The sequence below is a fragment of the Pempheris klunzingeri genome, chromosome 16 (assembly GCF_042242105.1).
Source record: "Pempheris klunzingeri isolate RE-2024b chromosome 16, fPemKlu1.hap1, whole genome shotgun sequence".
Classification (NCBI taxonomy): Eukaryota; Metazoa; Chordata; class Actinopteri; order Acropomatiformes; family Pempheridae; genus Pempheris; species Pempheris klunzingeri.
The window spans coordinates 19,268,136-19,293,258 of NC_092027.1; the positions used below are offsets into that span (position 1 = coordinate 19,268,136).

Here is a 25,123-nt window from a genome sequence, read left to right on the forward strand (position 1 = left end):
AGTGCATGTTTTTGGACTGCGGGAGGAAGCCCTTGTTGAACCTGGATTCGAACTTGTACCCTTCTTGCTGCAACAGTTTCAACAGTGCCAACCACCGCACCACCATGTTGCTGTATACACTCTGAAACAAGGAGATATTTTCTTTTTTGGATGTTTTTTTATATTTCTTAGACTATGTGGTAATACTTTTAGTAGAACAATTCCTCCTTCAAGTGAACTATCTCTGAGGTGTTCAAGTCAACTGGACTTGTTGAAGGTACTTGAAGATGTTTCGCCTCCCTTCCAAAAGGCTTCAGGTGGAAGATACAGTTGTCAGGAGAGGTTGTAGACTGTGGTGAACAGGTGGTGTTTGAGGAGTCTCTTAGATATATTTTGAATATAAAAAGATGGAGTGTTGTGCATGTCGGCAGGGAGAGCGTTCCAGAGGGTTGGGGCTTTAACAATGAAAGCGCTGTCCCAGAAGGAGCGATAACGTGTGGGAGGGATGGTGAGGAGGCCAGAGTCTGAGGACCTGAGGGTAGAAAAACCTAGAAAAAATAACTAGGAAATAGAAATATAACTATGAAAGTTACATTTTCTTCACTATTTTTACTTTTCTTGTTACTTTTGCTAAACGTTTCAGTCCCTGTTCTTGTAAACGGCGTGTGGTGTGTTATTATCATTATTATTACTATTATTACTTCAAATTTACTCAATGGAGGGAAATAGTTTGTGGCAATAGGAGATTTCTTTTTAATATCAATCTGAATTTAAAGGGAAGACAGTACATATATAGACTGGGCTTTAATTTTGAAATTCTGCAACAGAATATTTTTCGATATTGTCTGAGGGACATCCTGAGGTGGTCTGGTATCAGTCTGAAGGGACATTTGTTTTGTGGCAACAGGGAGGTTTCCTTCAAGCAAGCAAACAAACATCTAGTACATTCATAAATAATGATATAATCTCTCAATCATTCATAAATAATAATTGACAAGTAATTTATGAAGGGTTATCGCATTTTCTGGAATGTTTGCTGGGGTTTGGGTCCAGCCTCATCGCTACCCTTAAGGATAAGCAGTACAGACAGTGGATGGATGGATTGCGTTAACTCACATCTCATGTTGTATGGATCTATCAACGAGTCCCAACATGTGTGCTCACACTTAATGCGACACCTCCTTAGTCTGTGCCCAATGACATTACAAGACAACCTCATCCACAACAATGTTGAGGAAAAGACAAAGGCGTCATTACTTGGCACAAGAAGAAAAAAGAAAGACGGAATACGAACAACAAGCAGGTATCCTGAACAACCACTAAACTCCTCCTCCTCAAATGCAAGTAACTAAATCCCTCCTGATTCTACAACTAGTTGGGGGTGACCAGTTCAGGGCAAGACTTATTCCACACAGTGCAGAGTCTGCCAGTTGACATTGCCATTTAGCCTTTCAACACTCAGGCGGTTAGACAACCAGAAAAATATAACATTATCCACTTTGTTGCTCCTCGGTACTAACAATAGCACTCAAAAAAAAAAGCAACAAAGACCTGACAGCACTTACTGTTGAGTGTGCTTGATTGTAGGAGCTTCAACAAGGGCTCCAGAGAGCGCAACACAGTGCAACACACATGTCGGTGGGAGGAGGGAGCAAGCTTATGCAGAGCCGATAATGGATGTTTGTAGCAGGTTATATTGAACCTCAGTGAAAGCCTTTCAGTTGCTATGAAGTTGCTGAAAATAGAAAAATTGGCCGTAGTTACAGCAGCTGCACCGTATGTACAGTATTTGTTGGAGCATGTGTGTCCATGTGTTTACTGACTATTCTGGCTGGTTTGAGTGTGGTTGCAATCACCCCATAATCAAGGTAATTGGCTTAACAGTGACGACAAAGTCAAAGAGGACTCTAGGATCTGGCTCCTGCTCGTGTCCATTCTGACTTCTGACAGCAAAACCAATAACCGCAAAACCTATTTCAGTAGACGTGAGACAGAAAATGGGATTATACACCTTTATTCCTAATTGCCTCATCCTTTTTTGGATGGGCGTCTTCAGGATTAATTGAATGTGTAGAAATATGCTCACATCAGCCTTAACTTTACAAGGGGAGCAGTGTGACCTATTTAATAGAGAATCTTCTCTTTGCTGGGAACGTCATGAACAAGATTCAAGACCTTTATTTGTCACAGTACATACACAGTTACACACAGTATAATGCTTCTAGACCGGTGATCATGATAAACAGTGGACTGGCATTTGGTGGAAAAATATCTTAGAGTAGGAGTTCACTTCAGTGTATATTATTGGCCTTTGTCTAGTCACACAACCTCCCACCACCAATGAGCAAAGTTGACCTTTGAATAGGCATACTTGTAGCTTTCCAGTTCAAATGCTAAAAATGGGCATAACCGGATGGAACTGGATTTCATACCATGAGAATCAGACCTGTTCTTTTTAATCTATGGTATTTATTTAAGCCCCTTAAGTTTCCTGATTGTCTCGTGTTTTAATTTATTGTCAGTGCAAACGCTTCTTCCATCTTTATCTTTTGTCCTGATAATTCAGTGTAACGTACATTTACAGTCATGTCATGTCAGATTCACCACTCTACTGCTCCCAGTTTCCCAGTTTTTCCCAGTAATATGGATTTTTTTACATTGCTGCTTTTTTTACATAGCTTTACATAGCTGCTCGAAGACTTTAATTCCTCCCTTTCCCTGCATTTGAACGCTTCTTTGGATTTGAGATTGGATTTCATGATAAACATCATTGTCATGTTTAGTTTTGATTGCTAAACTTTCTGTACGTTCTTGTAGGAGAATGCTACCTGACAGACTGGACTGTTTGGAGCCCATGCCAGCTAAGCTGTGTGAGTGGAGATGACCTGGGTTTCGGCTCAGTCCAGGTCCGATCCCGGGCCGTCATGGCCCAGGATCCAGAGAACCTACTGCAGTGCCCAGAACAAGAGCTGGAGGCTCGGCCTTGCACAGGTCAGTGTGGCAGACTCCCACTGGAACTCACTGAAAGTGACTCACAGTGGCATATTATAGCAATTTAGATTACAGTTTAATCTGTATCATTATTAAAGATTTTGACAACGTGTTGACCATGCTCTTCCTGCAGAGGGACAGTGTTTTGAATACAAGTGGAGGACCGGACCATGGAGGGGTTCATCTCGCCATGTCTGGTGTCAGCGCTCCGATGGACTAAATACCACGGGTAAGTATGATGTACCTTTGGGTGAAATTGTCTGAAGCTGCTGGATTACTTAATTAATTTAGATTAAACAGATGAAAGGCTTTTTGAAACGTTTTGTTGTATTTTTCATTAAGTCTCTTATGCTTTTAAAGATTCTCAATTCATCTAGTTAGTTCTAGATCATTGCGATCTATACAGTGTTTGCATGTCTACTGTCTGAGAATTCTTAAGATCAAAGCCAAATGTAAAGCATGTTCGTTCAGACCCCGAATAATTAAACCGCCTGTGCGGACTGTAGTCCTGACACGAGTCGAATAGAATAGTTAAGCTGCCACCTCACATCTCTGACACTTGAGGTCTTGCGCTGTGCGTGGCAGGGCTGTAATGTGGATAAGATTAATCAAAAGCGTCTCCTAGTTTTCTAAGCATTTCTTGACAGCGAGCTCCAGGAAACCGTAAGCAGTAGAGGCTTTTTTTTCCTTTGCAGTGCCATAGTTTAATCCCCTTGTCCATGACATGTCAGGGTGAAGCTAAGGCCATCATTTCTCAGCTATTATGCTATTCTAAGAAATGCTATCTGTAAGAAAGAGTTCCTCTGATAAGGGCATGTGCTCTTATTTACAGCTTTATGCACGCTTGGAGCCATTTCATACATGTGGGTTAGACGAGCAGCACTCAGCTCTGAGTTCCAGTGAACGAGGACTATCGTGGTGTCGATGTGTGGCTGCTGTGATTGGCACAAGGCAGCTTTCTGCTTCTTGTAAATGTTTCCTCACAAGCAGTGGTGTTCCCCTCATGAATATTCTGACTGAGCTCTCTCCCCGAGCATGCCGCCTAATAAATATTCAAAAAAAGCTTTGATAGATTACCAGGTCTTTTGCAGACGTGTTTTCTCTGAATGTCTACTGAGTCAACCGATGTCAGTTGTACTGTCTGTCTACATTCTCCAGCTTATTTTATCCACAGTTGTAATATACACTTCTTAACCTACATAGTGTACAACTCAGCAAAACCCCAGATGAACCAAAGTGACTCACTGTTAACCCTCCTACTGACAAATTTGTGCATTCATATTCAGGAACGGAATCAGATTCTAAACATACCCCCTCTAATGTAGATAGTTATCTTCCCTCTTGTATATTTGTGTTTTGACTTTCTCTGGAGCGATCGGAATTAAACCTCTATGCACTTTACTGCATAGCAATTATAGGGCAATGTAAGTCTCCCAAAGGATTTGTCCAGAAGTTCATTCCAGTAGTAAGCTGCATTCTGGGAGACCAGTATTCCCTAGTTTAGAGTTGGTATACGATGCTTTTAAAGCTAATCTATTCCATGAACGGGTGTCCTGGTTGTTAAGCTTGAACACAAATAAGGATGTGAAGTACCTCAGCAACACAGATGCTGAATTTATAGTGTAAATCACAGGTATTCTAAAGCCTTTCTAGGTGCAAGTGATGACCATTCAACCCAGTCATATAACTCAAGTGTAAGTGGAGCCGCTGTCTTAAGTAATAAATGGAACGGCACTGTGAGAAACACTTTGTTACGGTTTAAGGTAAATGGACTGAACTTGTATAGTGCTTTATGTATAGTATACTGCTTTATGCTGTGACTTGTGCTGCTAAGTGGTGTAACATCACATTGGCAGCAGCATGAGCATACAAATGATCTCCATAATCCAGTTTAGATAATGCTTCCTTTCAGTTCTTAAAAGAAAAACAAACTATTCTGGTATTGTTATTAGAATCCAGTTTGACTTTTTAGTCTTTGAGAAAGGTTTGGCCCCTTTGGGGACTATTTTATGTCATGCTAACCTGTCATGCAGCACTGTCAGTGTAGAATAGGATAGAATACTATTGGAACCTTTTTTTCCTCCCGAATGCAATTCAATTGGATTTTGAATTTGTTTTTCAGTTGAGAAAAACTGAAGTGACCCAAGATCATTATTGAACCAGAACAGCGGCTCAGTTTGGCCCTCTGTGGTATACTGGTTAGACTGAATAGGTTTAAACTGTGATTTATCAGTCCAGAGTATGTTCATCTGGTACTCAGGTTTAAGATTAGCTCTGCAAAAGCAGCATGTCTGTTTGTTTCAACATTTTGCTGCTAAGCTTCCAAGAGCATGGGCTTCAAGATTGATGGGTAGTTTGTTCGGCAAATCCATGTCTGGTTAGTTTTACTAAGTGGTTTGAAGTGCAGCGTGCAGCTGCTTCTCTCATCACCATAAATATCTACATTGCAGTACTGAGTTGAACAATGATTAATATTTATGTATAGAGGATATCGCTGCGAGCCTAAGGGTGATCCTTGCGGGACACTTTTTTTTCAGTGGTGAAAAACAAAACGCCGACATAACAGAATAATATGAAACATAATGGACAGACAGACAGACAAAAGCATAAAGCCGTTGCAGTATTCATAGCGATTACATATTACGTTAGGCTTTACCCACAAATACTCTATCTATCTATCTATCTATCTATCTATCTATCTATCTATCTATCTATCTGGTTGGTGCGTCAAGGTAACAAGGTCATTTAATTGTCAATTGTCACAACAGCAATAATGTTAATATATTCAACATCTTAACATTGAAAATTTGGCATCTGGGAAACAATGTCCATCAAGTTTGACTGCAATATCGATGTAAACACACAGTCTGCCTCACCTCATCTTTCCAGAGTTTTGTCTTCTATTGCGTTAGGGTCAGGTTCACCACTCAGGTGCGATAGGTTGAGCCAGGTCTCTGTCCCTGTTACCTCCATCTCAACAAGCTGGAGAAGTGAATGAAAAGCAGTCAGGAAACTGGGCCACAGATGTTCCTGTTCATTGATGTTTCTTACATCTTTTTTTTGCTCTACAGGTGGATGCCCAGCTACAGCCGAGCCGATCGCTGACCGCTCCTGTGACCCGCCTTGTACCAAGCCACGGTCCCTGTGCACAGAGGTGAGTTTTGGATCGAGTGATGACAAATACAGCACATATCTGTGGTCAAACCTGATATCTCACTCTGGGTCTTTTGCTGCCTTTGTCATCTCGTGCAGTCTCTTGGCCTCTTTTAGCAGCTCCTGGTGTCTTTTGTACCTCTTTTGTTGTCTCTTGGTGTCTTTAGCCACCCTTGTTATTTCTCAGTAGCTTGGTACTTCTGAGCATTGTTTGGTGTCTTTTGACACCCCTTGCCAAGAGACACTTGGAGCGTCTCCTAGCATCTTTTGGTGCTACATCATCTGGTATCTTATGGTGTCCTCTGTATCTTTTGATATCTCTCATTGTCTCTTGGTGTCTTCTCTCTGTCATTTGGCATGTCTTGTCTCTTGGTATATTTTGGTCATTCGTAGCATGTTTAGCATTTCCTGGTATCTCTCAGCGTCTTTTGCAGACCAGCTGTCTGCTGGCGTCTCCCAGGTGTATTGTATTTGTGCTTAATTTTGACAAATCCATCCCCATTCAGCACTGACCCTCAGGTTTCTTCCTACACACCCCCAACATACCAAACTACAACGCATATTGTAATCTTAATCAAGTAGATGTTTTTCCAAATGTTAATGTGATGCCATTAAGTGTTTTGGCTTTGCCCCAAGTATCTTCACTAAAACACTGAAGAGTCGGGTACATTACTCTGAACAAACATGTTTTGGTTTTAGTTGCTAGCTCAGTAGCATTCTGGAGGCTTTAAAAAAAACAACCAATCTTACTCCTGGCATACAACTACTAGCTACAGCTCACGTCCTACTGCAGCTACCAGAGCATGTAAGTGGAGAACGTGAGCAGAAGGATTTTGGATGGAGCACAGGGAGAGTTTTTTTTTTATAAAATTGCAGGGTGAAATCTGAGTTGAGCAGGGAACTGTGTGAACTCTGTGCAAGAAACACCACCCATAAGCAGTTATTCCTCTGTTAGACAGATCAGTTGTCAAGAAACATTTCTCAAATTTCTCACTAACTGAGTTAACTGGGGTAATTTTGGACCCCAACAGAATGTCGCTCACCTCTGAGCCTGGTTCTGTTCGAGGGTTCTTCCCGTTAAAGGGGAGTTCTTCCTGCCACTGTTACCTAATTGTGGGGATTCTTGAATCCTTAATGTTGAATTCCTGAATCGTTGGGTCTCTCTCTTAATTAAAGAGTTTGGTCTAGACCATGCTTTTTATGTAAAGAGTCTTGAGATAACGCTGTTATGAATTGGCGCTATATAAATAAAGATTGATTGATTGATTGACTACCTGGTGAATTACATTTTTGAGTAAATAAAAGCTAATAGCTAATTTTGGACTATTTTATGCAGGCTGAGTTACTGCATAGTTGCTTGTGGTGAGACAACATTTAACACTTGTGCATTGAGTTTAGTGTATATTGGTCTAAAAAAATTCTAATAATACATTTAAAAAAAAAATCTCCATATTTGTCAAACTCAAGTACTGAAAATAGTATTGGTTTGGTCTAAATACCAAGCCTGAGATATTTGCACATACTGTGTATCATAACATCTTGATACATATCCCTAGTTTGAGCCTGATTTTAATCAAAGCTGCAAGGCACCATACATCATGGAACAGAAGAACATGCTTGTTTTAGCATGTGGTTGTATGATTCACAGAAGTGCTTGCTAGAAGGAAGTTAGAGATGTCTGGAGGATGAGAAGAGTGTGGGTAAGTTTATGCAGTGTATGTATGAAGATTAGAGCAGGACCTTCAGGAGCCTAAACCCATATATACAGTGTATATATATATATATATATGATAACAAAGTGCTGAGCTGCACATCTTTTCCTTTGCTTGCCACTAAGGAAATGTTAATGATAATTTTCTCATTCCTAGCTCTGGCTGCTGTTGGACTTATGCTGCTACTCTTTGTACAGCAGGGCGTTTTGAAGCTGATCATCCTCCAGAGATTGACATAGAGAGAGAGAGAGATGTGGAGGAGGGGAAGCTTCGGTGCATGCACACCACCCTATGCAATCAAACACATGTCCTGTCTGACAAACAGACGAGCAGCATTAGACTGCAGCACTTTTATTGGGCTGATTGCACAGTTTTGGTTAAAAACTGAGCTGTTCGTAAAAGTGATCTATGACTTGTCAAAGACAATGTACTGTATACATTTCATTTCAGCATTAAATCAAACCTCTGCACTGTTTTGTACACCAGCATACTACGGAGCCTTTTTCACACACCAATCCTAGAATAGGAATTTTTGTTGAAAGCATCAGACATGCATGAGATTACGGACATCAGACCTTGTGTGTGTGTAGAATCTGTGCTCCTGCCAATTCTATCGAGGTCTTCAAGGTTTCTAAATGTTTGATTCAAAATTGACTCAGCCAATTTCTTTAAAGGCAATGTACATTAATTGCAAAAGAAAAAAAGAGATGGCTATGCGCTGGACCCAGACTTTTGCAGAGTTGCAGAGACCTGGCCTGGACCCATTAATTGTCTTTAAAGAAACTTTGCCTTCTGCTTACTGTAACATAGACCATTGCTTACTGCATGTGGTCCATGTTAAATACATTAAATATAAAGTACTTAACACAAAAAAAAAACAGTGAAAGCTTTTCAGAATGTTTTTAATCACCTTGACTGTTCGTCGACGTGGATAATACATAGATTAATGAGTTGTTGCTCAAAACCTGCAGTGAGATCTTCTGCAGGTTTGTCACATTGTCATCAACTTACTTCTCCTGCATGATTATACAATAACTGTATAATCTGTACACTAGAACACAGACAGAAAAGTTATCAATAAAAGGTTCAACAAGAGATAGAGAAGAGAAGAGAAGATGAGGCTAAAATCAGTATCAAACCAACCCAGCTTGTTCACTAAAGCTACACATGTAAAAATAAAGTAGAGTGGCTTTCCAGGAGTAGGAGATGACAGTTAATCAGCAGACAGTTGGAGAATCCAGAACTGATTTGGCAGAGCATCAGCAAGTGAAGATTCCCTTCATAATCTTCCCTTCTGTGGTTTCCCTTCATCCATTCATTTATCTATTTGTTGATTTAGCCTGAGTAGGCTAATTTCCTTTACTTACAAAGACGTTTACTTTCATTATAAAAAGTATTTCTGAGATGTACCAAACTCATCCCTGACGGTGTTGTGAGATCAGTCCGAAAGGTTGTGACATGATCTGTAAGATAAGAAATTAGAAAGGTTGTGCTACACAAGTGAAGTTAGCTGTTTTAATCTTTGTATTTTCTAGTAGTCACCCAGCAGTGGGGATCTGTGTTCATGTCCACCACGGTTCACACTGACGTCCCAATAACTGAAATTTGGGGCAGACTTTAATGCTCATTTTAGGATGAATTGTAATAACTTTGGTCATTGGTCAACTTTGGTCACTTTTCATCCATCACTGTTAATCTATTTGTCCAATTTGTCCTTTTGTTTATGATGAAATATCTGCAATGAATGACATTCCCATCAGCTGTACTTTGTGCAAATGTTTGCATGCAAACATGATAACTAACAAAAACTGTGAACATTCTGACATGCAGACGTTAACATTTATCTTTGAGCTCAAGTACGACCTCATAGAGGTGCTGCTGTGGCTGTTGTAATGTGACTGTGACATTTGGAAGAGTTTTACCTCTAATGGCCTCAACAAACTAATAGAAATAAAATCCGAGAAGGGCATATTCACTCTTAGAGGTTAGACTGCTTACAGCACATAGACATATGCAACTTTTGACAGATCAATGGAGTCGTTGTCACAGTTGCTTTACTTTAAATTGTCACAAGCTAAAGAATTTAATCGAAAATGCTCCAAAAACACAAGTTGAAATGTTTTTTCAAAACACGGCAAAATTAGAAATAGATGTTGGGCCCAGATTTGCCAAGCGGGTCTGTTGTGCTGCAACATTAATCTGAAGGCAGCTGCTGCTTTTCACCACACGGCAGAACTTTCAATATGGCTGATTTGTCAATGGACTTGTTTCAAACTTTCTTCCTTCCTGTTTCAGGCGGGGGTTTGTGGCTGTGAGGAGGGCTACACAGAAGTGATGACGTCTGATGGCCTGCTGGACCAATGCACAGTCATCCCTGTGCTGGAGATTCCCACTGCAGGGGACAACAAGGCTGATGTGAAGACCATCCGGGCCTTCAATCCCACCCTGCCTGAAGACGGCACGCTAGGCCGGGCGGGACGCACCTGGTTCCTGCAGCCTTTCGGCCCAGGTGACATTCTTTAACACAGTCTGTGACATCTGACTGCTGCCGTGGCCTTCATGACGACTGTGGATTTGTATATTGTAGAATAACATATTGCAGCAAACGATAAATACAGATATATATATAGAGTGAATGGTGGATTCTGATCACACAGAAATAGTAGCTGAACACACAGAGACAAAGAAATTCACTTTCAGTCTGTACCTAATTATAATATATTCAAACTGGGAGAGTGCATTTAGTGGAGGATTGTTATTGTGTGGGATTGCTGAGAGCACAGAATTATTGCTTACTAAGTTATAAAAGGAGGAGTGGAATAATGGGTATGAATAGGTAGAGAAGCAGAGGGCGTCTGTACGACAAAAAGGAAGGATGACTGAAGGATGGGCAGAGGGGATGTAGGCAAGAAAAACTGGAAAGCAAGAAAATGAACGGATTAGGGGACAAAAACACATAAAGGAATCTGGAAGAAAGAAAGGACGAGGAAGGAATGAAGGAAGGAAAACAAGAATAAAGAACAAAGGGAGTGAAAAGGGGAAGAGAGTAGATAAATGAAGGAATAAAGAAGGGGATAGAAGGGAAAACAAGAAAGGGGAATAAGGGAAGAACAAATACAGGAAAAAAAGAAGAATAAAAAGGAAGAAAAACTAATAAAGGAAGAAACAAGGAAAGAAAGAAGACAGGGTCAGGGGTAAATGGCAGAAAAACAGAATGAAGAAAAAAGAAAGCAGAAAAAATCATGAGAAAAGGAAGGTAAAAAGTAAAGGAAGAAAAACTAAATAAATGAAAATGGAGGAGGATGAACAAGAATGGAAAGGAGAACAGGAAGACAGAAAAACAGTAAAAAAAGAAGACAAAATGTAGGGAAAAAGGATGGAGAAAAAGGGAAAGAAAGAAAGATAAAGCATCACACCATTAGTGCAGAATACAAAAAATAGCTCAGGCAATCTGTAAGCATATTTTTCAGTGTCTAATCTAAGATAATTAATAATTAATAACAATAAATAACTTAATACTGACTCCTCACCATATCTACATGTGGAGGTGTCGCAGTAACACAGTTTACACTCCATCGCTCCGTCCACTCTGTACTGCACACTAGTGTCACAGGACTTCTGTTGTTGACCTGTACACCACGATTCCCTGACCGGCAGTTATGTCTGTAACTCCACTGTCCCCCTGGGCCCAGATAAGGAAATGAAGTCACACAGCATCCATCCCTCCAGTGTGGTAAGAGCAGGTGTGTGTGTGTGTGTGTGGCTCTCGTTGCAGATGGGAAGCTGAAGACCTGGGTGTATGGAGTGGCAGCAGGGGCGTTTGTTCTGCTCGTCTTCATAATCTCCATGACGTACTTAGCATGGTAAGGCTCCAGCACGTACCTCGTCATGACTCTACTCCTACCGTGTGTTTTGTTTTCAGCATCACAGTAGCTGGCATTCAGACCACCGTTCACCTCCGCACAGTGAAGTAACGGAGACCATGATGAGGAAAAGACAGATGTGTTCAAGCAGAACCTTAATAAAAGAACTGATTTGTGCTGTGCTGATGAGGTGTCGGGGCAGCCTGAGGAGGTTTTCATTGAATACCTACCTACTGTAATTTGATGGATATTGATGAAGTGGAAGAACACACACACACACATAATGAAATGAGAAAAACATGGCTGACGAATGTTTGAATAGATCTGGACAAGATTTTAAATCCAGACTTCAGGCGTCGGTTTCCTCCTGGTGATAAGTTCTACACAGCTTATGGTTCAGGAGGAGGAAAAGAACCCTGATGATGTTAGCAGGGTCGTCTATCTATCTCTTCTTCTCTAAGAGTAATAACACAGTCCTCATGATAAATGAAGCACAAGTGTTTAATAAATACATTAAAGACAAGATAAACCAACTTTTATTATGACATAACAGAGTTGCAGAGCACATTAATCCATACATTTTTCCTCTCATCAGCTTTGCTTTAACCATGTAATATGTGCTAACTTTGATCACAGGACTCTTTAGAGCCAGGCTTAGCCCCTGTCAGTACAGCACCAGTCACATACTGAGCTCCAGAGCTGGAAATTAACAGCAGCAAATGTTTCCATTACGTCACTGTTTCTTTTTTCATTTGTTCAGTTCACTTCATTTTTCATTTTACTTTGAGTTCCCTCATCATTTGCCTCCTTCATGTCTTGTTTTTCTGTCTCCACCTTCACCCTCATACTCCCGGCACAGTTATTGTGGTTGTTGCCTTTGCTGCACGTCAAGCTCCAAGTCCTCCTCAGATGGGGTTTACTGGACGGACCGAAAGAGCTACACCGTGCCTTACACCTGTCCCGCCTGCCAGAGACTAGAGCGGGACAAGCACAGCCAGCTTCAACAGCAGCAGCAGCAGCAGCAGCAGCAGCAGCAGCAGAAATACGAGGCATTGCCCCCCCAGCCTCCTGCTCAGCAGCAGCAGCAGCAGCAGTCACTGCCGCCCCCACCACCTCACTTAGAAACTCTCATCTCTTAGTCAAGGCCTCATCAAAGCGTTTCTTTAACTCGCTGAGCCTGACATTCGTTTGTGCCCGAACACCTCCGTTGCCTGTTCGCTCACTCTCAGTGGATCAGTTCCTGGAGGTGAGCCGTCCAAGCCAGTCAGTCAAACACACCACATGCACGTCTGCCAAGACAAACTGCAGACTGAACATCACAGGTTTGCTTTATGTCGTGCTTCGTATCGTTTGGTATCCTAGCTTAGCATGAAGACTGTAAACATGACAAAGCAGCTATCCTGGCTACGCCTCAGCACCCTGAGTATATTATACTTCCTCTCTTTCTTTTAAATTGTGCTGAGATTGAGATGTAAAAGCTGAAATGTGTGGTGTAAGGAGAAAGTCATGCACTGGTAATGTATCCGTCCGCCCAGTGCAGCATCACGGGCCACCGCAGGCTGCCAGGCGCGATCAGTGAGCTCAGTCTCTGCACAGGCACAGCACAGCGCTTTATGCTGAGCCAGGATAACCACAGCCTGACTCCAGTTCTGTGCTTAGTGCACAAACATCAGACTAACATCTATACAGATAAAATATCAGCTATCTATCTGAGATCCAATCTAATCTTCTCACTCTCAGAAGAAAGAAAAAAAAAAACTTATTTACCAAATTATTGAACTATTCAAATAAGGTCTCAGCCAACGACGCCTGATAGTCAGATATGGCTTGTGTCTGTGATTTTAATTAAGGAGTAGCAGAATTCTTGTGGGGAAAATAATAGATTCTTCATCTAATATTTATTTTGTTGCTTAAAACAGATTCAAATGTTGGATGTATTTACAGAAGAAATACACTGATGATGTGTCCTTAATGATTAGTGTCCTTAATGACAGTCGCTGCAGTCATGCGGTACTGCTGTGGTTTGTCAGTGTTCACAAATGAGGATATGCAAACCTACAGGCCATAATAGCTGTCATTCATCCTCTGCCTCCATCTGCTGGTCATCGACACACACTTCATGTAGACACACAGCCCTCCTCATGTCTTTACTCTAAATATATGTTACATATCGTCATTGTCCACGTTCCATTTTAAATGTGAATAGATAACAGCTGCAGTAACTAAACAGGTCTTGTGTCGCCTGTATTGATTACTAAGAGCATAGCTCTCCCACAGAGCAGCTTTTTGTACCATTTAGTCTGTCCACTCCAAATATCATAGAGGCGATATCAGCACTGACACTTTTGCAAAGAACTGTAAATTGTTGTATTTTTTGAATTAGTTGTTCTGCTTCCATTCAACCATTCCCCTATGGCATGAAAGTATACAATTAAAACATGAGTCTGCAACATTTTTGCAGACTGAAAAAAATGTCATTGGTCAACAAAGCAAACGATTGTGACTCAGGGAAATGAGTCACTTTCCCTTTCCCTCACCCATGACATGACCTTTCCCTGAAGCTATCCAAATAGTTTTTGTTCCGTTTGGAGGACTTGTCCAAATCCAACTGGAATAACTCAGAGTGAATGAAATCCAGTGGGAACCTGGAAGATAAAAGACACATTAAAGATTTCAAATCAGTCTGTCATCATCATGTATGGATGGCATGCAAATGATGTGATTAGGAGTAAATGAAAAGACGGAGGAATGGTATATAAACACATAAAGTCAAACTGACCGGAGACAAACCAGAAAACAGCAGCTCAGTGCCTCTCACTGAGATCAGCTTCTCTAATCATTCTTTAACTGTTCCTTGTTTGTCCTGCAGCAAAAAGCCAAAGAGGCCACAGCGGCGGCAGATGAACAACAGACTGAAGCCGCTGACTCTGGCCTACGATGGAGACGCGGACATGTAGAAGTGTTCCCGCTGACCGCGCCGACCTACAGACATTTGTCCTGTTGTGGGACACACAGGGTTTTTATGGAAACCCCTTGATGTCAGGGCTGCCGCTGGGCATCGTTCAACTTCCAGGTGGACACCCTGGGAACACGACTCTGACAGAAAGAGAAACCTCAAAGATCAAGACATACATGTCCATTAGCAGCCTTTATGTATCCATCCTCTTTTTTTAAATCGCCATTTTGATACTTAGTTTCACAAGAGCCTTCATGAATCCTTTATCGTCTTCTGGAACTCTTGCCTTCGCTCCTCTGCCATTTAACGCTGTCGGTAACATCCAGACCACGGTTGTTGGAGAGGGTCACCCCCCCCCAAAACAAAAAGGATTTTGCTCTAAAAGCACAAATCTTCTTTGGACCTTTTGTTGATTTTGTCACAGCTGAGCGAGATCACCATTTTTTTTTTTTTTAGGACATTCAGTTTCCTCTGTGTTGTTGTGGCCTGGATCCATCTCTGGAGGAAAGATAAAACCAGAGAACGAAAGCGCGATGATTCCCAGAGCTGCCATCACTTCTGCCTGCCTTCTCCTTTCTCCGTTTTTTTTTTTCAGGCATAATTTTGCACTATATTAGTGCAGCATGATATGTACTTATGTCTAGCTTTGCCATAGGAAACTGCCTCTCTCAATACAAGATGCTGTACAGTCTTGTGCTAGAAATGTAAAAAAAGTAGACTTTTTTGCAAACAGAACTCACCAATGTTTGTTAATATTTTTCTCTATTACCTCTACCTGTGTGATATGATGGGACTCAATGTAAATAGAATTTTTTCTGTGTTCTCAACTTTACCTTTCTAGTATGTACAGCTACACATCCCAAACTCTGCCTGAGCTCATTTATTCTTCGACCATTTTTTGACTGTGGTCGAGATGATGATCTTTTTACTTTTGCAAACGATTGACACGCATTACTATCATCACCTCACGCTGCAGATGATACATAGAAACCCCCTCCATTGTGAACGCAATTAGCTGTAAAACGGGAAGAAGACATTTGGAAACAAAATAATAATTGAATCTTGGTTTCATGTAGTCAAATGTATAAAGGTCTGCTCCATTTGAGTTCAGAGATTAATCCTGGTCAGGTGAAACATGTCTGAGAAAAATATCATGAAGAGCATTAGAGGGAGATTAAACTGACTGACTTCTTTGATTCTGTCTTACATATCAAAATTCTGTAGTTGTCAATAGTCCAGGAAGAGACTATACACAGCAGACTATTGTAAACTAAGAATCTTTGAACTGGATTTGGGTTTGAACTTTTCATTCCTGTCATTCTCTGTTTTCACGTTTCACATGTACACCGGAGTACAACACTACGAATGCCTTCCAGGAGACACTGTCCCAGTTTTTTTACACATAACCAGTGGACCTTCGGGAAGCTAAACTGTTATCAAGCTGTTGAATAGGTGTCATCACACATCTTTCCCTAAACTCCGGGATAGTTGGGGCCTACCATATGTACCAGGAAGTTCAGGAGGCTGTCATCATCCAAAGTTGGAGCTGTTACAGCAGCCACTGGCGACATCCAGTGGCTGTTTATTCAACCATCCAACTACATGGCTCGGTTTAGGGAAAGATAGTTAGGGGAGTGATGTTATGCAACATTACTAGCATCACGTGACATAATATCCTAATGTGAAGTAAAGCCTACTGACAGGTGCAGTTGCAGGCCACACCTGGAGCATTTTAAGGGTAACAACTGGTAATGGGCCATTTAACGGGCTGTGTTCGGTCAAATAAAACATTTTTAACAAGGAGCGCATAAATTAACCATCAGTTTTGGTCTGTAGGACATCATTCTCCCCATTCACAATGGGTGGAGGCTTGGTCATCTCATTTCAAGACAAGGTGGATGTTTTCTTTCTTCTCTGACACTGAATGAAGGGTTTCTGAATTGCAACTAATGGTTTTATTGACATTGATATTTTCCTAGTGCTTATTAGATCCCTTGTGGTGATGTTTATCATTTATAAGCCATTGGGATTTCAGTTACAAATGTTGGTCATTAATGGGTTTTTTTTTTTTCAACAATCTATCAAGTCTGCAGTAATTGAGTTATATATCACCCAACAGGTGTTCATGAGGCACGTTTTCTCTATCTCCAACTAGCCTTGCCTTCAAATCCAGTCTAATGTTCTATGCTGTAATATACCATGAAACAAACCAGTCACTGAATATAAAAACGGTCTAAAAAACACTGGAAAAAAGTGTTTGCTGACATTAATCTACGGGAACTCTTCAGCCATGTATCCAGAGAGACCTTACCAAGGAAGAGCTGTTGTGGTCCCCCTGTCTTAAAGAGCTTTCACCCCTTAAACACTTGTATCACTCCGGGTGACTTTAATGTCCTCGGATTGGTGTGAAATCCTGTAAAATCCAGAAGCTTTTTTGCTGAGAAAAATTCAGTTCAGGAGGATTTGGAGTATTTTGAAACCGTTAAATGCTGCCTGATGTAAGCTAAAAGTCCAGTTTCCCAAACCCATTATTTATCAGTATTATACATCATATCATTGCCAGAAAATGGCAGTTTAATATTCTGTGGAGTTTGTTGCTAGTAAGTTAACGGAATGTTTATTTTATATTTCTTGGAATATGAGTTGTAAATAAAGTGCTAAATATTTCTTTTTCTATTTATTGTTCATGTACTATAATATGTTTCCTTTTTTACTGCACAAGATGCTGTGCAAAGCAAAAAAAGAAAAAACCTGGAGGCGTGAATGTGGGTTTGCTGAAAGCGATATTGATATACTTGTGAAAAACGAAGTCGCTGATGAACTGTCATTTTCCTACTGTTTGTTTATATGTATTTGACTAATTGCTGATAATAAACAAGGGGAATATTTGAATGTGTTGTTGTGTTTTTAAAAGCTTCCTGATCTGAAATCAATAAAATGCTTTGGGAGTTATAGCGATAGAACTTTATAAATATAAATATAAATTTGTGATTTTTAGCACTGTAACCACCTGGTCTTGAAAAAAGACAGGAGATGGAGACTACAGGTCTGTGAAACCATTTCACAGGTCTCCTTGTGCAAATACCTCGGTGTGTTCATCCAAAGCTCTCTAGCCTGGAGTACATATGTTGATGGTCTCTGTAGCAGAGAACAGCAACGACTGAACTTCTTGCAGTCACTCGGAGTTCATGGTGTTCATTAAAGAGTTTGGTCTAGACCTGCTCTTTATGTAAAGCGTCTTGAGATAACGCAATTATGAATTGGCGCTATATAAATAAAGATTGATTGATTGATTGATTAATGGTGTTAAAAAGAAGTTTATGCTAGTCAGTATTTGAGAGTCGAATCAGATTTGGCATCACAGTTTGATTTGATAACTTTTCTACGACTGAAGTCCAAACTAGTCCGACTTATGCAGGCTCCATGGACGATGATATGTGTCATACCTGCAGTCTACTTAAATGATAAATGCTCTGTATTTATATAGAGCCTTTCTAGTTATTTCAACTACTCAAAGCAGTTTTACATCCTCATTCACACATGATGAATCTAATTTGGAGGAGACTATTCTTTCATACTCATTCACAGGACCAAGTTGGGGTTCAGTGTCTTGCTCAAGGACACTTTGACATGTTGACCCATAGGATCGAACCCCCGACCTTCTGATTGAGGGATGACCCACTCTACCACTGAGCCACAGCCGCACCAGGCTGCTCTATGGAAGGCCAACAAGACCATACCAGTTACTGCCATCAGGGAGGAGGTTGTACCATCAAGAGTACACTGCTGTCAATTGAATAGATTTTAAAACTCTTTCATCCCCATTTCAATAAAAAAAATGTAAATTACTATTTTCCAGTTGCAGCACTCTGTACTTTTTATTTTATATTTGTGCTATATGTTTATAGGATCTATTTAATATTAGGATATGTTTAAAAGTGGTGCTGCTATGTTATGACCTGAGCTGCCATGGTCTTTCATGCAATGGGAGGTTGGAAGGTTTTTTTTTTTATGGATGTAACATAGGTGGAAACCCAGTTCACATTTTCCACAATGTGGGACAATAAAGTGAATCTCAAATCTTGAATTGCAACTATCCAGGCCAAAGGGATAGTTTTCCTGTTAGTAACAGTAATATTCTCGTTAGATATGTGTTCACATGTAGACACAGATCACACAGACAGCACTGGACTGTTTGGCAGCAGTACAGTAGCAGCAGCATTTGAATTGAAAATCACTTGCTTCATTACAATGCCATATTTAAAAGTATGAAGCACATACAATAAACAAATACATATTACATGCTGTGACATTTGTCTAACCTAACTGTCTGCGCAGTGCTTCACATCATCCCCTCACAGCAAGAGGATGGTGAGCTTGAGTCCACCATCTTGCTGGGTGGATGTCTATAGTTTTTTCTCCCTAACACCATCTCCTGGTTACACGAAGGCATCGAATCAGTTTGGAGACAGAGGCTTAAAACAGCTGCAGCAGTTATATGTCTGCTATGTGGATAACAATGTGTTTTTTGAAAATGAAAACCATGTAATAGAAGTATTAACCTGAAAATAAGAATAATATAGGCCCTTTAAATTATATTTGGTATGTACTGTCTGTATATATATTTACCTATATGTTCTGCATATTGATAAACTAGCATATGTATGTTGCTTGGCATATCAGATTTATGTGTAGGGTAGAAGTATATGAGCTTTTCCTGCCAGAATTGCATTTAGGAAGCTAAATGGCAGTAACAATGTAACATTACTTACTGAAGACTGCCAAGCAAGCAAAGGCTCACAGCCCTGGCTACCCGACTGAAGAGATCCACAGGAGAAGCAGAAGCTACACCAAACCATCCAAAGTGTTCTCTCAGTGACAAGATAACACCACAAGAACGGATCCGCCCAGGGCTGAGATTGAACAGTACTGGAGGACCATATGGGAGAACGAGGATTCACATAACACCAGTACTCAGTGGCTAGTGGATCTAAGAGTAGGCCAGTACAAGAGCCCATAACCACAATGGCAGACATCCAAGAAAGAGTGTCAGGTATGAAGAGCTAGACAGTACCAGGCCCAGACATGATCCACGCTTTCCGGCTGAAGAAACTAATCGGACTCCATGAATGCCTGGCAGCACAGATTAACTACTAATGGATGGGACCCACCCAGAGTGGTTAACCCAAGGGCGACAGTCCTGACCATGAAGGACCTCCTGTCAGGCATCATAGCAGCTATGATGAGTAGCCACATGGCCCAATACATGCGCAAGGGTCAGATGAAAATTGGCAGCAATACCAGGGGAGCCAAGCACCAGCTGCTGGTTGATAGAGCAGTTACCCAAGACTGCAAGATCAGGCAGGCCAACCGCACCACCTGGATTGAATACAAAAAAAACCTTTGACTCGGTGCCACACACATGGATACTGGAATGTTTGGAAATGTATATCAACAGGACCCTAAAAGCCTTCATCAAAGACTCAATGGGGGAACGACTGGAAAACAACTCTGGAGGACAACTCAAAGCCTTTAGCCAGTAGTGATGTTATGATGATATACCAAGGTGATGCACTGTTCTGCATGGACAAATGGTAAATGCTCTGTATTTATATAGTGCCTTTTTAATCATTTCAACTACTCAGAGCGCTTTTATATTACATCCTCATTCACCCACTCACACATCATTCTAAGCTGGAGAAGACTATTCTTTTACACACTGAAGCTGCTACAGGAGCAGGTTGAACAACCAAGATCCAGAAACACATCAGGGACCCAGAAGGTGCTAAGTGAATACCTCAGGCAGCAGAAACCTGATAATGCGGAAGAGGATGAATCTTCCTGAAGGCATGTACCACGGTCAGAATGGAAGACACCTCCCAAAGTGGTTTAGAACAACCGAACTCAGATCCTATGGGACTTAAGGATCTGAGGCAGCCGACATCCACAGAAGATCTGTGGTTAGTTCTCCAACATGTTTTGAACAACCTTCCTGCTGAGTTCCTTCAAATACTGTGTGCAAGTGTCCTCGCAGAAGTGATGCTGTTTTGAAGGCAAAGGGTGATCACATCAAATATTGATTTGATTTAGATTTTTCTCCTGTTCACTCACTTGGCATTTTGTAAATTGATAAGAATAGAAAATAAGGTTTCATGTTTTTGAAATAATTCTTACTGTGCAAAAGTTTTAGGTGTGAAGAAATGCTGTAAAGTAAGTCTTAATTCCTCTCCTTAGAAAAACAATGAGAAGCCCAAGTGCAAATGTATCAGGCACAGGACGGTCACACCTAATACCAGATGAGACCGTATGGATGTCAGAAATGGACCAGTCTACAGCTGCAGGTGAAAGACGTGCCTCGATGCGCTGGACCCATGTTAAACCCTGCTACTCCCTCTCCATGTACATTGTATCAGTATCATAATACTGCATTTTTACAAATTATCACAAACCAATTGACCTTGGTGTTTTGGAGGCCTTTGGGGGTTTAGGGCCTGGGGCTCAGTTGCGTGTTTTGACCTGTTGGTAATCCTGCACCTTGGATCTAGACGTTGTGACAAATTATCAGTGTGGCCGGTGCTAGTTCTTCTTAACTTATTTGAACTCTAAGCAAGATTACCAACCCAACAAACCAGTTAACTGCCCGACAGAAGTCCAAAAAGAAAGGGTACCACAACCAATCTGCATGGTATCTGCTTTGGCTGTGTGCACCACTATCATGACATTGGCTGACAGGATGAGGGTTTAAAGGTCAGTCCTTATTTATGTTCTAATCCAGGACCCGGTAACATTTCTGCACGGAAAACTAGACTTTGAAAAGGGAGGCATTGAATGTGAGCAGGGGCCCTGCAGCTAATTTCTGCTCTTGGGCCCCATAACATTTAAACATGGCCACGCCAACTTAACCAGTCTTAACTCTTTTAATTCTGAAATGAATTAATTGTGTATGCTGCAGTAGTTGCTTTGAAATAAGCATTTGCTTGTTTGTTAAAGTTCTAGCATGAAGCATTGCAGCTAAGGTGACCATTATGACAGTCTCAGTGTGATATTTTAACTCATGTAGATGAATTTGCACTACACTTACTGTATACCTAGTCAGGGTCATAGAATCTAAATGTGCTTTAATATCACCACCAGATGTCAGTAAAAGACAGCTGAAGACAGCTGACCACTCAGCTTGACTTAAGCAGGAGTTTGGTTCGGTGATGATATGATGTGAATGCATGGAGTATTGTAAAGCCTTAAAAACAACATTGAGCCAGTATTGTCTCATTTCTATCACATGACATTTTATGGAGGTGGGATATTTTCAATAATTTAATATTTAATATTTTCAGCACTCCATTTTGTTCAATTACTGAGATCATGGGTTGTAGGAATCTTCTAGTTATCTAAGACACAAACAGGAGCTCTTAGCTGGAAAGGCATGGGTCAGTGCAAATTAACCTCTGTCATGAGGAATGGATACAGAAATATGGCTGAAAGCACACTCAAAAAGTAAAAAAACTGGAGCTACACACTGGGGTCAAGTATTGTGCTGGCTTAGAAGGCTGCAGACAGATATCTGCCTTATTCTTCCTTTTTTTTTTAAGGCACTGGTTTTGTCCTAATGCAGCCATGTAGATAGACAATGAGGTCTAATTATTGTATTTCTCCATTGGTTAAATTGTTGTCCTGTGCTTGTTGGTAATAAGTAATGTAATTGCTTTTATCATCAGAGCCTCTGATTATGATCGGATGTTAGGAAGTAAAACATAGACAGGCAACATGGTTTTGGTCCTCTCATTTAATCAGCACTTCACATAATCATGTCTCTGTCTTCCAATTAAATTTCCTCTGCCTAGAAAAGGAAGTTCTACAGGCTGCCCTAATCAATTAAGTTATGTTGTGAAACCCTCTTCAAACGGGTGACTTTGCTGCAACCTGAGAGACATCAAGATCTGGCAAAAAATGTGATTAAGGATACTAGGTCAAACACTGAAGATCACCAATGCAGCATTCTTTGTTTCTAAGTTCTGTTCCCCTGAGCCCAAAGATAAAAGATGTCTCCTTTAACTGATAATCTCCTCCCGATAAAAAAGCACTGCCTCAATCAAGGAAAGTGGTGGCCTGTCTTAAAAAAAAGGCATTTGGAAAAGGCCGCAGATACAGATGTGTGGAAAGACTTCCTCAACTCTGATTACATATCATTCATGCTTTCTACTTTTACATCAGCCATAGCCAATGACAGAAATAGCCCTTTTCATGGCCCCAGATAGTGGTGAGAAATTACTTTTTGAACGAGAGTCCTCAGAAAACTTCACACAGCAAACTAATGTTTACAAGTAACACGTGATTTGATGTAAAATATACCAAAGGAACAAGAAAAACTAAATATGTTTAATTAAAACCGTGAATTTAAAGTATAATTGGTGTTTGACTTTGTCCATCATGGCAGTAAAAGTTAGACTGTACTCAACAAGTACTGTAACATTCTTAAAAAGGAGTCTTGCAGATCAAGAAACTTCAGCAAAAAGGTTTTACACTGTAAACATATATCCACAGTTCACTGTCCAGTTTCCTGGATCATCTTGAACCTACTGATCTTACCTTATTTGTGCACAGAGTCAGCATTGTTGGTCCTGACTATGTTGTGCAAACATCAGGCTTTACATCGGAGCTGTTGACCACCTGACTGAAGCTCTGGCTGCTCTTGAACCCTGGCTGTCAAATATCAACATAATAATGACCAAGCCTTTTGACGGAGAAGAACAATGATATTGAACAATTCAGCAAAACCAAGGATTACATTCAATGACACGATTTAACTTTCAGTATCAACATTTTCAACATTTTTCTGCCGTATCATTACATCCATGTGCAGTGTCATTAGGGTTAGGTCCCCTTCGATCTCCCACATGAAGGTTGGACATGCTACAAGAGCAGCCACCACCCTGATTGCTACAGAAAGGACACACTACCTCCTGCACTGGCACTGAGTGCGGTACAATTCTTTGGGAGACGGGGCAGCCGTGTCACAAAATTCCCAAATCTCAGTAAAAAAACTTGGTGACTACTGCTTTATCATGACAAACAGAAACAATGGTCACAGCTGCAAGAATAAGACCCAAGTTATAATAAATCAGATTTATCCTCTCCTTCAAGAATGTTCTGTTGCAGACTCACTAATGGTTTTCAGCAGCACAAAGAAAGAAGGTATTCTAACTCTACCAAAGTTAAGTTCTGAAAGTTTTCGTTAAAAGTATCTTTCAAATGTCTGGCTGTCTTTCACTGGAAGACTTGTATTCACACCATTCATCAAGCCAAATGGAAACTTGAGTTTCCGTCCATGCTCCTAGACGCTGAAGCCGGCAGTCATTTTAATTGTGATGAGGAAGCGATTGATGTGCAGCAGCTGCATCCTGTGACCAAAGCTCTGCTCAGCCATTTGTCTCTGTCAGCCCCCCTCAGACCGCCCACCCTCAACATCCTCCTGAAAAGCTGAGCCTGGCAACCTCGACCGTGACTGCAGACCGCTGGGCCTTTTGTCGCCACACATGGCGTGAAGCGCACCCTCGCCCCTTATGGTCAAGCCCAGTTTGACTCCTATCGCTTGCCGCGGATGTAGAGTGACACTTGAGATGGCAGCTGGTTGGGAAGCAGCCACGGCAAACCCGCTGCCACCACCTCATGGCCACGCCTGAGGGCCCGCAGCAACATCTGCCCTCACAATCGGCGTTGGAGCCGAGCCAGTCGAACATATTCATGCCACCGGACGCCAGCGTCACTCAGCTGGGCAATCATCCCCTTCCTCTCTCTTGTTTTTATCTCTTGCCACTCCTCTTTGCAGCTCAATTGTAAGCTATTAGGAAGAGGCTACCCTGTAATTTTCTCCCCCAGCACTGAATAGGCACCAAAAGGTGTGCTTGGAAAATTAGCAACTTGACCTCCTGATTATACTCTGTCAATGAGAGACAATCTGGTGGTGAAAAGAGGAAGGAGAGCAGGTGTTTGATTGACAAGTAAGAAATGTTCTCTTTCTCCTCTTTTTGTAATGGTCGGCAGGCCCCGGCTGTGTTTGCATCACTCATGTGAATGGCTCTCATTCTGTCACACTGACACAACTCAACGGCTCAGTTCTAACTCTCTGTGCTTCACTGATGCTCTGTAGCGCCCTTGAAATGCAATGAGACTCATACTTCCCCCACTGACTGTCCGTGTAAGAGACTGAGAGCACATTCCAAAGCGTAAGTCAAAGAACTAAATAGCTTCTTCATCTTTATTCATATTTCTATTATATGCTTTTTGTCACCAGCAAGGCCAATCCACCCTCAGATGAGAGGTGTCTCTACTCAAGATCTGCAAAAGCAAGTGTTGTTAGATTTTTACAATCAATAAAGGGACGTCTGTTATGATTCTGAGTATTTAGACCGTTCCTCTAACTTCTGGTAGGCCAGAGGTTGACCTCATGAGTGCTGCATGAAACCAAACAC

The 25,123-nt window shown here is 41.2% G+C and overlaps 1 protein-coding gene across 1 annotated transcript in view; it reads left to right on the forward strand.

Moving 5' to 3' along the window:
- thsd7aa (thrombospondin, type I, domain containing 7Aa) overlaps positions 1–14,655 on the forward strand; it is a 126,648-nt gene extending 111,993 nt beyond the window's left edge. The window contains exons 23-28 of the mRNA XM_070846347.1: positions 2,797–2,970; positions 3,104–3,199; positions 6,042–6,124; positions 10,131–10,344; positions 11,611–11,698; positions 14,568–14,655. Coding sequence (XP_070702448.1) covers positions 2,797–2,970; positions 3,104–3,199; positions 6,042–6,124; positions 10,131–10,344; positions 11,611–11,698; positions 14,568–14,655 — 743 coding nt within the window. The remainder of the gene's footprint in view (positions 1–2,796; positions 2,971–3,103; positions 3,200–6,041; positions 6,125–10,130; positions 10,345–11,610; positions 11,699–14,567) is intronic.
- Positions 14,656–25,123: the final 10,468 nt, after the last annotated feature.